General features: G+C 45.1%; 1 protein-coding gene across 11 annotated transcripts in view; it reads right to left on the bottom strand.

Moving 5' to 3' along the window:
- TENM2 (teneurin transmembrane protein 2) overlaps positions 1-12553 on the bottom strand; it is a 1017264-nt gene that overhangs the window by 149897 nt on the left and 854814 nt on the right. For 10 of the 11 annotated variants that reach the window (XM_007171390.3, XM_057541632.1, XM_057541633.1 and 7 more), the window contains 3 exons: positions 11898-12092; positions 6807-7007; positions 4891-5103 (listed from right to left, as the gene is read on the bottom strand). In XM_007171390.3, coding sequence (XP_007171452.2) covers positions 4891-5103; positions 6807-7007; positions 11898-12092 — 609 coding nt within the window. The remainder of the gene's footprint in view (positions 1-4890; positions 5104-6806; positions 7008-11897; positions 12093-12553) is intronic. The other variant, XM_007171391.3, reaches the window with a different exon arrangement.

The following is a 12553-nucleotide window of genomic DNA, read 5'->3' as shown; positions in this document are numbered from 1 at the left end:
CCTTCCCCTGAAAGGCCCTCTTCAACATCTAGGCTAAGAAAGTAAACACTTTCAGCTACGAGAGTCTCACTACTTGTAAGGCAGTTTTTTTTCCCTTTCATTATATTCCACTTTTTGCATTGAGTTGAAAATGGGTTCCTCTAACTTCTACCTCCAGGGCCTTGTGCTGAGGTTGGGTAGGAAACCTGGGCAGACTGCCTGACCCAGACGTGAAGAGAACTTCTGGGCATGTGGTGATTCCTGATCTTCAATGAAAAGGCTCACATTTTGGCCGACGCGTAGGGGGAAAAAAAGCAGCAGTGGAACATGTTCTGCTTGCTCTCTGCTGTCTATAATCTTAAACAGTGAAGAACTACCACTTTAGGCTTTCACTTCAAAAAATAGGGAGATCCTAGGATAGGTTCCAATAAGAGCTCCCGGAGGAATAGGTTAATGAACCAATCAGAGAATTAGCTGCTTCCAGAGACCCAGTGGGAAGGACGGTTCCACAGTGGCTAATTTTATCTCAACTTGATACCTCATTGTAGAGTCATGAAAGCTCAAATGTTGAAGGATAATAGCTACAAGAAAAAAAAAAAGTTTCCATAACTTAAATGAAGCTGGAATGAGATGCAGAAGCAGCTGGACTCAGTCTGAAGTTGGTTCATTTTGACAGTCGTTTTCTGCCTGACCTGTTCCCTGTAGCTCCGAAGCTCTCTCCCTCTTGGATTGTGACCCTGTCTACTCCTGATGACAGTCACTTGATCAGCACATCAGATTGTCGCACGGCTGGTTTTACCTTGGGTAAAGATTCATTTTCCTTATTAACATCACAAGAATCTAGTTCTTTCCCCAACCAATTAAAGAGGAAAAATAGAAGGGTCCCAGTGCGATAGAGGGAAAAGAAAACTGTTCTGACTTGTGGTACAGGGGCAGGTTACTCAGTCCCACACGATCCTGGGAATCCAGTCCTCATGATTCCAAAATGCAGCTGGAGGTCAGGACCACATAGAAAAAGTAAACAGGCTGGAATAACCATTATAGACATTGCTCGCTACCCAGATATCAAAGAGTTCACCTAGGGTCGGAGCCTAGTTTTGGTGGATTTACTCTGTGTGTGTGTTAGATTGTATTATTTAGAGTGGATATCTGGACAGCTGACGATAATGGCAACAATCCTCAAGGAGCATTTTGCTTTCCTCCTTGTAATCTCCAGCAATAAGAACTTTGGTCTCTCCCTGTATTTTGCCCGACTATTCTGCTTGCAGAACATGTTAACATTTACTCTGTTTCTTTATAAGAGATGTCTATCTGAGTTTACTCTAGTTCATAGAGATTTCTGAGTTATTCTATGGTTCCTTTATGCCCTGGTGTTATAGACTTTGAATAGACTGCTGAGGTTAAATCCACAGTATTAATAAGGGGTGGTGGGAGGGGTGGCAGCTGATAGGAACAACAGCCCATTTTAGGATTATGTTTAAAGAATGAAACTAGTCTAACCACACAATGTGCCTTCTGATTTATTCATATGAGTAAACCGCAGCCTATTCAAATAATGTTAATATATTCCAAAGAGATATACGAATTGTGGTTGATTTGGATTCAATGTCTATTTCTCCTCTCTGCAATTCTGGAGATTTTTGCCATACTCTGTATTTAACTTGTTAGAAAGAGGTAATAAAAGATCATTGCTTGGTAGAATCCAACCTGTTGGCAAGTTAGCTCTACCAGTTAACACTGAAATGTTATACCTTATATTTAAATCTTTAGCAATATGTATTAAATATCCAAATATAAAGGAATAATTTGGTTGAAAAATTCCAGAAATGCATTTGACCAAGCATGGATAGATCCTGGTGATTCTACTTGATTGAGTTCTGGAAGGCTGTGCTTTTATCCTCATCTCTTTCTCCCCTGCATCTGTCTTCTTGCTTCCTTGGGTAAAATAAACGTGATACACAAGGACTGATGTGAGACGCTTAGCTGACTATTTGCAATGCCCCTAAGAAAACTGTCGCACCACGACCTTTTGAAAACAGACCACAGACAACCCAAGCACCCACTGCTTTGCCCTACCCCGAACCTCCCAATGCATTTTTTTTTTTTTTTTTTTGCAGACTAGGTGCCATTTCATTCTTATTTATTTTCTATTTTCAAAATATAGCATTTGAGGCTCTGCTTGAAAGGGACCAAAGAGCCTCTCTTTCTTTTCTGACTGTCAGTATCCCTGAGGAGGAGGACTGATTCTGGGCTTGTAAATTGCGGCATTCACTTAGAGTGAATCGACAGGAGAGTCTGCTCAAAATAAAAGATTAAAACTCCATGAAACAGCTCTGGGGGCAGAGGTTGAAAAGCAAAAGGAGCAATTACATGTGTACGAGCACCTCTAGATTTTGAATAGCAAATCTCACCAACCAAGGAATGCTTGGCTTTTTTTGAGCAAAGCCCAGTGAATGTAAATCTGTGAGGAGATGGCACTGATACTACTAATAAAACCACAGAGCCCTAATTTCTCACAAGGACAGACGTTGGTGATAAAGATCTTCATAACATACGTAGTGCGAGCTCATGAAGTCATGAGAGATCATAATTCTGAAGGAGAGACTTTCCTGGGACGTCACTAGCTTCATTTGGGGGAGCTTTACTTGGCATATAAATCTGCACCTTCTCTGTTTCTCAAGAGCTCATGGAGCTGGGAAACTTGAACTAGACACTTCAAGGAGCAAAAACACCTTTCTCTAATTCATCTCACCCAAAGGGCTGGCTAGAAAGAATCATCTCCTGCGTTCTCCTGCTGGCCACATCCTCACCATCTTCTATGAGACTCAAGTTACCATCTTCCCATTTCATCTTCACAGGCCCCAGAGACATTTCCATGCAACAGCTGTTCTCTCTCCACTCGCTCTCTGTGACATTTGGATCCTTCCCTTTCTCTTGGCCCCTGATGGCCTTCAAGTCACAATTGATTGGTATCCTTTCTCTAAAGTGAACGTTGACCCTCTTCTCTTTTCTCCTCCCTCTCTGTCAACACTTGCGCAACTCTCCAATTCAGGGGTTGGCCAGATTTCTCCTGTAATTTTTGCACCAGACAACAAATGGCTTTGTGGACCATGTTGCAATTACTTAAGGCCAAGGTGCAGTGCAGAAGCTGATGATATATCCACACATGGGTGTGGTTGTCCTCTACTAACACTTCGTTTAAGGGACACTGAAATTGGAATTTCATATGACTGTCATGTGTCAGGAAATATTTTTCTTTCAACCCTTAAAATAATGTAACTATTCTTAGCTCGTAAGCCACAGAGCAACAGGCAGCAGGCTAGATTTGGTCTGCACCCCCGCCTATAGTTCTCCAACCTCTGCTCTAATCCATCAGGGCTGCCCTCCTGTGAGCTCTTCCCAGAGTAGAGATGAGTTGTAGGTAGGAGAGAGTCAGCAGGAATCCCTGTGGGATGCTAAACCCTCGGCAGATGCGGGAAGGGGAGAGCAAAGGGGAGGCTGAGGCTGGGTTGTGTGAACTGAGAGAAAGGGCGATTTTCTACCTAAAGGTTACTGGTTGGCAAGAGCTCTTTTGGGGAGGGAGACTGGGGGCAATGGAGGTATGAGGGTGGGGAGAGTCTGTATTCAGATCACACCGAGCATGCAAAAGTATATCAAGAGGAGCACCCCTGAAGAGTGGGAACTATTAATAAGGATTTTAAACTGTCTCAGTATTGGGCTGTGCACTTCCTTCCCTTGAAAGCCTTCCGAATTATCCCCCAGACTCTGCAGGGAACTGAAGATGAAAGCGGCTGCAGGGGGAGCGGGATCTGGAGCATCACTGAACGATTGCAAAAACAATTCACTGCCAACAGACTGTCCCGGCAGGGTCCCGGTGCTATGGTCGTGGCCTGGATAGGCACGCTGCCCCTCGGATGCCCAATTAGATAATTGGGGGAAACCTAACGCAGAGAGCACTTTATCTCTGCTTGACCACCCAAATGAACAGCATGGGAAACTGAGTCTGATCTCATGAGTCAGCCCTGGAGAAGCTCCTAACCCTGCCTCTCACTCCAGGTGCCTGGGGTCTTGGGGCTAGGACAGAGGGGAGGGCCCCCAACTCAATGGCAAGAATCAAAGGTAAGTTCAAGGGGCCATGTTAGTAGTTTGGATAGAGACTTCTCTGAGAGTTTCCATGCAAGCAAGTGGCCTCAGCCAGCTTGGCATGAAACCAACCCTAAACCATGACAAAAACAAAACCCAAACTGAAGAAACTTGAGAAGTATTACTTCTTAAAGAAAATGACCTTTTAAGAAATATTCTCAGTCATCAAGCTTTAGATATACAGAGAGGTGACTGAGTGAGAATGAAATGGGGCCAGAAGAGGAGACATTTATCGATGGTGGTGGTGATGGGGAGGGTCAGGAGTCCAAGGACAAAGCCTTGCCTTGGGACAGCAAGAGGATGCTCAAACCTATTAGAGGGGTACCTGGTTACCCAGGAAACCTGGGAGTCCTGCCCTGCATCCAACCTGGTCTAAAAGAAGTGAGTTCAGTTGTTGCCAGCAAGCAGGGATCCGGCTGGGAGGGTATTCAAAAAGGGGAGACTTGAAGACCGCAGTCATTTGGGGTGCTTGAAACCTCCAGGCCCTGACAATTTCCCATGCGTGTGCATTTCCCTTCTCCACGATTAGTAATTTGGATGGACTTTCTTATCTTGATCTGGTCCCTTTCCTCCCAATCTGGAATTCTGGAAAGAAGGGAAAGCCTTTTCCAATCGGGACCTTGCTTTTCCCTTCCCTACTATGCCCTGGGAGATTTGGAGAGGCAGCAGGAAATGCTGGAGAGCACTCGTGTCCCTGAAGGAACAGCCAGTTGCAACGCACGACCATCACTATAGATCTACGATTTATGAAAATAAAGCAATATGTGCCTGTTTCGGTGCCTGCCGTTTGCCTACCAATGGTGCAGTGTTCACCATTCCAGCCCTCTCGGCATTCACATTTGCCATCTTTACAGGTCCCGTGCTCAATGCAGCGGGGGTGGCACACGCGCTGGTCACAAGCTGCGCCTGTCCAGCCCTCTTCACAGCGGCAGGCTCCCCCGATGCAGACGCCGTGAGTGCCACAGTCTACAGAGCACACTTCTGGAAGAAAAACAATGATTACAGCTCAACACCACAGCCGGTGAAACCCTCCACTGGAGGCCAGACCACACACATGGCCCGGGTCCCTGGAGCTGGCCCAAGGCCCAGAGGTATGTCATCTCGGGCGGCCTGTCTCTCCACTGGCTGGGTATTCATCCACTGTGAGGTAGTTTCTAGAGCAGCGTTCTCACAGTGGGGTCCCCGGACTGGCTACATCGCCATCCCTGGGAACTACGTGGAAATGCAACTTCTTATGCCCTGGTTGGTCCTCTTGACTTAGAAACGTGGGGAGTGGGACTTAGAAATCTGTTTTATCAAGTCCTCCAAGTGTTTCTGATGTACACTGAAGTGTGAGAACCACTGCTCTGGGGCTTGAGACCATCCCAGGGAGAGGTCAGACATTGCTGCTCAAGCAGTTTGGCAAAGCTACCTGGGAGGTGCCCACCTGAAAAGATACCTGTGGAGCCTGACTCCCCAGCCAGCTGGGATTCTTTTCCCTGTTGAGAGCCTGAACTGACCAGAGGCCAGTCGGAGACCCAGCGGCTCCAACCTCACGATGACTGCAGGCCCAGCTGTCACCCAGATCGGCACCTTGGTGGCAATCATGACCGCTCTAATTGTGCTGCATTTACACAGCCTATTTCTCAAAGGAGCTCAAAGTCTTTTGTGGTTGGGGAGGAGACATACAGACAGATATGCACTCTCTGGCATTCCAGACCTCTCACTCGAGGACAAGCACGTGCCAGACACTCATCCTTACGACAGACTACTGAGGGAGGCATGGCTCATCGTGCCAGGGGAGGGGAAACCAGACCAGGAGGGTCAGTGACTCACTCCAAGTCACACAGCATGTCGGTAGCACCGCTGGGCCTTGGATCTAGGGCGCCCCCTCCCCCCATCCTCCACAGAGCTTGGCCTGGACCACCAACATCAGAGTTGAAGGCAGAGGCGAGTGGGCTGAGAAGATACCCAAAATAGCCCATTTTAACTGACTCTTCCTTTTTTTTTTCCTTCTGGAATGAAATATTCATTTCTTTCCCATTGTAGCAAAGCTTCGCATAGATTCCCTTCCTGATTGCCATGGTAATCTGACAGAAGGGGGCGGAAGGATGATGGCTTGCTTGGATAGGCGCTTGACAGTGTGAACGGAACCATTCTTGGAAAGGTGGAGACTGGCTTGAACTGTTGAACCATTCCATTTTAAGGTCACTAGGGAGGTAAGACACGTACTCTTAATTTTAGGAAAATAAAGGGCACAGTGCAACTTCATTATCTTCCTGTCACTGGAGTATTGCAGAGCTTTATAACATGTTCACCTGGCACCCCGAGGGAGCGTCTTTTCTCTTTTATAGGACATTCCATTCAGTTTGTCTGGGACTGAATTGTTCTGTTTTGTTTTCTGGTACCTTTAGGGAGTGTACATAAGAAAGCTACAAGGCAAATAGAAGCATCCCTCCTGGGCCCCTCAGTCATTTGCAGTGATGGAACCAACGAGGCACAAGAACCAAGTGGTATTTGTTTGTTTGTTCTCTTCTCAAGGATCGAAGACTTCATGACTGAGGACAGAGCAAGAGAGGTACTATGCGACTGACCAAAGTTCCTCCATCCCGAGTGGAAAGAGCAGATTCCCATCTGTTTGGGCTTTTGGAAGGAACACAGGGCATGAGTGTTGGGGAAAGTGAGGAGAAAACCTCTTGGCTTACCGACGGCGCAGTCGGGACCCATCCAGTTGGGATCACAGCTGCAGAGGCCCGTATCGGGGAGGTAAGTGCCATGTCCACTGCACTGGTCTGGGCACTGGACCCTCGCCAGCTCACAGTTGAGACCACCCCAGCCAGGGCTGCAAAGGCATTCTCCATTTACACAGACCCCATGGCTGGAGCACGTAGGATCCAAGCAATCAACTGAAAAAAAAACAAAGAGGAAAAGTATTGATCACTCATGGGGGATGGGCCACGAACACCAGTTTACAGCTGAACGGACCAGTGGTCCACCAATTCCTACCCGCCTGCAAGCAAATGGAGCTGCCCAGGTAGTACATGGCCCCTTGAAGGATACCCATAAAGAATTACAGACTTTTTATTTGTTAAAACACCAAATCTCAAACTTGAAGAGAATGTAAAGGAAAAAGGGGGATTTCTCAAGCAGAATTAGGAGGACCCAAATATAGAGATGTATCATCCAACCTTGAGAACTTATAAGCATTAGTATCTTATTAAAGCACATCAGGGCTTCTGAGACTGGACCATGAATGCTGATGATGTCTCTACATGTAATACCGAACCCGATCATCCCTCACTTTTGGAGAGAAAAGTAGAGAGGCTCAGTCTAACTTCACGAATACTTGACTTCAGAAGGTACCAAAAGATGAAAAAGAAAACCAGTGACACTCATGCATGAGTCACTTTCCTAATTAAGTTTCACTTAGGCTAAGTCTAAAATTAGTTTTCATTCTCTGAGCACACATCTACAGGAAGAAGTTCGTAAACGTGCAGGATAGAAGAGGTGAAGTTGGGTGTGGAAGTGATCCCAAAGGGGTAACCTTCCTACACATAATCTTAGTAAAATGGATGGGTGAGTCTCTGGCTGTGGCACTGACCTCCCCCCAGACGGTCAATCAGGCGAATGAACGGTCAGATTCCACTCACTGTTGTTCTTGCCAGTTTCATGGTCTGATTGCTTGGCCGTCTTAGTAATCAGAGTGGCTATACATCCAGTAGTGACTTGAAGTTTATTACTCTGGAATCCACTCAAAGTGAGGAGAGCAGTGAGCTGCAAAGGCCAGTTCTCAGGACAGGACTTTTTGTATGAGAATGTGACCCCAAACTTTGGACATCCATCCAGCCTAAGGATGGATAAACAGGGCTTTTTAGAGGAAGACCGGCTTCCTTAGGTATTCCTAGAAAATGATGCAGTGGCAAATTTGAACAGAGGGCACTGCACACCGTGGGGTTTGAGTGGTGAACAGTGGTCTTGCGTGAGGCTCAGATGGTACCTGGTGGATCAGAGCAATGGCGGGGGGGGGGGGTCTTGTCATCTTATTTGACTAAGACATAAACTTCGCTCATTTTAACAGCTTGGAAATCAGGTCTGTTGGCCTAGATTAAAGCCTTTGCTTCTGCCATCATCTGGGGGCACAGCTTGAGGCAGAAATAAGAATTTTCAGCGTTAAGAGATGTTTTTTCAGGATCCCATTCGGACCTTCTCAGGAAGATGTTATTTCTGGAAATCAGTTCAAAACTATTTGAGCCATGGGGAAGCAAAAGCTGCCATTGTTTTTTGCTTTTTTTTTTTTTTTTTAAATCAGGAATACTCTCAGGAAGGTACATTTCAGTGACTTATTATTAGTTGGAGACATTTATGATGATGTCATTTTTCTCTGGTTACAATCACTTTAATGTTGAACTCATTGCCTTGGGGACTATTACTCCTGATGACATGAACCCTTTCTGATATTTTCAAATTTTCTCCATTCAGGAGGGTGGAGCACATCTGGATGTAAATGAACTGAAAGATTCAGACACATGGAAGACATTCACACAGAGGCTGTGCAGTGCCTTTAACATCTCATGCCTCTCACAGTCAAGGGAATACAGTAGGTGCTCAATACATAACTGCTGTAAGGGTAAACGGCAGACTTTGCCATAAGCATTTGCTGTTAATGAGACAAATTTCCAGTGTGAAGGACTGACAAGAAAGAGAAAAGGGTGCTAACAACATCTTGCTTTTGGGAAGAATGCTGTGCAATTTGGAATCTGCAAAACATGAACTCATTCATTCAGAATCAATCTTGTCCATATTCTTCTCATAAAAGAAAATCCCAAAGTTCTAGTTTTTCACTCTGTCCCCATTTCGAACATAGCAAAATCAAAATCTACACAAAAATACCTCATGTGCTATGTGCCTCAAAAATCACTCTCCATCTATAATTAGCCACTTAAAATGTTTGGTGAGGTGCCAATAGCTAGGAGCTCTCAAAAAACTGAAAAAAACTATCATATGATCTTTTTCTAAAAGGATGAAATAAAAAGTAATATACCAAAAAAAAAAAAAAAAGGAAGAAAATGGCACTTTTCTTCCAGATAAATTAGCTTTTGCTTCTCTATCCTGAATTACAGTCTGAAGGAAGGAGGAAAATCCACTGAGATTTATTAGCCCTGGAGTGGAATGTCATCAAAAGAATCATTGGTTGTATCTAGAAATATGAGATAACCCTTTCTCAGGTAAGTGAAACCAGTAAATATGCCCTTTGTGCTATCTAATTATAGCAGCTGATGGAATAACTGAATTCAGACTTTAAGGGGAGTAGTTTCACTATGAATTTTAAATTTGGTTCCAGTTTCATACGATGGTCTTGTGGCCACCTCCTCAGAGTCTTAGGCAGGCAGGAGGGAGGATGGCATTTTACAAAGCTTTATAAATAGAAACAGTGTTATACTTAAAAGGGGGACAGTGGCCTTTACCAGCTAAGTACCATGTGCCTTATACCACCAGCCCTCTGGCAGCTGAAATCATTAGAACTCATTTAGTCTTGGGCCCTCTGTAGGTTTGACAAAAAAGGGTTGTGAATGCAATTTTTGTCCCTAAGGATAGAAAAGGAGGTCAAGGAGTTTTACAAACAATATGTACTATAAACCCCTGAAGAACCATGAATTACATTTATGAAGTTAAATGTCATTGAAAAATGACTCAACCATGAAACTGACATGAAAACATGGCTGACTTAAACTAATGTGTCAATTCTTCTCTCGTCTCACCTTCCCACTCCCCCAGACATCATCGAGTGAAACCTCACAAATCTGTCCTTTCATTTTCTTGTGCAAATTTGCTAATTGTACAACAATGTTTATGCAGCAAAAACGGAGGATGACAACTATTGATTTCGTTGCCATGGCCATTTCAGGTAAACTGTTTGAATGTTATGACTATGATGAATATCAGAAAGAAAAAAGCTAAATGGAAGAAAAAGTGCTGATCCAGGCTTTCTGATTCCATTTCCTATTTTGAAAACAGCATATGCATCATCTCGGTTCATTCTTTTGGGGTAGCAGAAATCAATAGAGGCGATTTCATCCTTTCATAATGATCCACGTGGCTTCCTTGTTTTGTTGGATGCTTAATTCATTCTGAACATTTAAATGAGACCAGTTGGGAGAGTGAGAAAGTTGAGAGGATACTTGAAATCCCACTCATACAGATATGCACAATCTTGACGGGACAGAAAAAAATTCTAAGATGGGCAATACCATTGCTCTATCACTATCCTCTTGCCAAATGAGGTATATGCAAAAGGGCGTGTTAACCTTGCTTGTCATATTGTTGGCCTCTCCCATGTCTTCAGCCAATGCAGCTTTGCCTCCTGCAGTCCATTTATCTTTAAGAACTTTAACCTTTCAAACAGGGTTATTAAATCAGCACTTCCTCCATCCAAGCTCCCAATTTGGTTTTATGATGCAGATGGAGGGAGGGAGGCTACCTTTTATTATAGAGGAAAAATAGAGAGAGAGTTGAACAAGTGAGGATCTGGGGGTGGGGTCACACTTCTGGGCCCCATTAAGGGCACTAGCAGTGATGTATTGGAAAATCTTAGAAGAATAATGTCACAGAAGCTGAGTCTTTGTGGAAATAGTTCTAAAAACTATGAAATGGGAGAAGTCACAAGGGGAGCTTTTGTGTGGGTATCTAAGGGAAAGCCACTGTCATTACTTTGCGGTGAGGGCTGTAATGACTGAGCAGGCGAGAGATGGAGAGAACCTAGGTTTTTACCTTCCTACTAACTGTGGTTGATTCTCTATAAGGGGAAAAGCAATAGATGGGCAACTAAAACCATACTCTGGAAGGGCAAATACAGAGGGGGAAGGCTGACAGGCAGCTTGGCCGAGTTCCAGTGCCTCACAGGTCCCAACACCTTGCTACCAAATGACTTCCAGAAGCACTAACCAGAGCAACTAGAACTAGTTAGAGCTGGCTTCCGAACACCTCCGGAGAGGTGCTCTTTCCCTGTATTCCTGTACTTCCTCCCCCAAACCAGCCCCCCCCCTCCAAGCTTCCGATCAGGCTTGGTTTGCCCACGTGTGCTAGCGACTACTTCAAAGCACGCTAGAGTGAGCTCTTCAGGACTCATCAAATCCCAGCCCTCTCGCCGCACGCCCACTCTCCTCTAAGTCTCTGTGATTGTAGGTAACCAGGATCATTTGCCCTACATGGTGTCTCTAAATGACACAGGTACCTACAGTCTTTCAAGCCTGACTGCCTTCTATTGATATTAATTTCTGCAGAAATATTTACACAGACATATATGGGTCTGAGATTACCAGGAACAGCTTTAAGAAAAGAAAAGAAAAGAAAAGAAAACAGCTTTGGGGAAGGGAGGAGGATTAAGGTTCTTGTTTCTTTTTTTCTGGATACCATAATTCCCAATTCAGAGGACTTTAAATAAAGCAGAAAAAAAAAGAGGAAGATGGGGAAGGGGAAGGAAGAAAAAGGAAAAGAAAGAGCAGGAAGGGGAGGAGAAGCAGAGGGAGACAGAAGACAGAAAAACAAAGAAGAGAAAGAAAAGAAGCTAATTAACATAAAGAAGAGGAAAACAAAACATGTCTTCCAGAGCCACCCGGCAAGTCTTCTCTCTTAAGTTCTACAGCTTAAGAAGTCCATCAAAGCCGAGGTGTCTGAAGTGCAAAATGTTGAAACTTCCTTTGCAAAACACGGAGCCAGGACTGGGCTCACTAGCAAAGGTCCAGGCCTGCAAACGCCTCCCGCCCCCACGGCTGCCCAGCCCACCCCTTGGCGCTTACCTTCCTCGCAGTGCTTGCCTTTGAAGCCGGCAGAGCAGACACAGTTGCCATCGACGCAGGAGCCGTGGCCCCCGCAGGAAGGATCGATGCACTGATTCAAGGGTACATCGCACTCCGCGCCCTTCCAGCCACTGTAGCACTGGCATGTCCCTTTAGAGTACTGTCCATTCCCGCTGCACAGGACGGGGCAGGCAGCTGCAAAGAGCAGAGACAGAGCACCAGGTCACGGAGGATGGGGCTGGGGACAGCGCCTGAAGAGCTGTGTCCGCCTAAGGAGGCTGAGCCTGCCGGGCATCTCGGCTTTGCTTGCAGGGCTCTTGGCTGGGGACTCGGGCCACGGAGGTGCAGAGCCATCTTCAGATAAACAATAACCACCACAACAAAAATGCTACTAATAACAACTAATAAGAACCTACTGAATAGCACAGGGAACTCTCCTCAGTACTCTGTAATGACCTGTACGGGAAAAGAATCTAAAAAAGAGTGGCTATAGGCATAGGTAGAACTGATTCACTTTGCTGTACAGCAGAAACTAACACAACATTGGAAATCAACTATACTCCAATAAAAATTAATTTTAAAAATGCTACTAATAACAGCAGTTACCACCAACTGAATGTTTATTATATGCTGGGCACGCCATAGGGTCCTTCACG

Source organism: Balaenoptera acutorostrata, chromosome 2 (genome assembly GCF_949987535.1).
Source record: "Balaenoptera acutorostrata chromosome 2, mBalAcu1.1, whole genome shotgun sequence".
NCBI classification, from domain to species: Eukaryota; Metazoa; Chordata; class Mammalia; order Artiodactyla; family Balaenopteridae; genus Balaenoptera; species Balaenoptera acutorostrata.
This window is presented reverse-complemented; position numbering and strand designations above follow the sequence as displayed.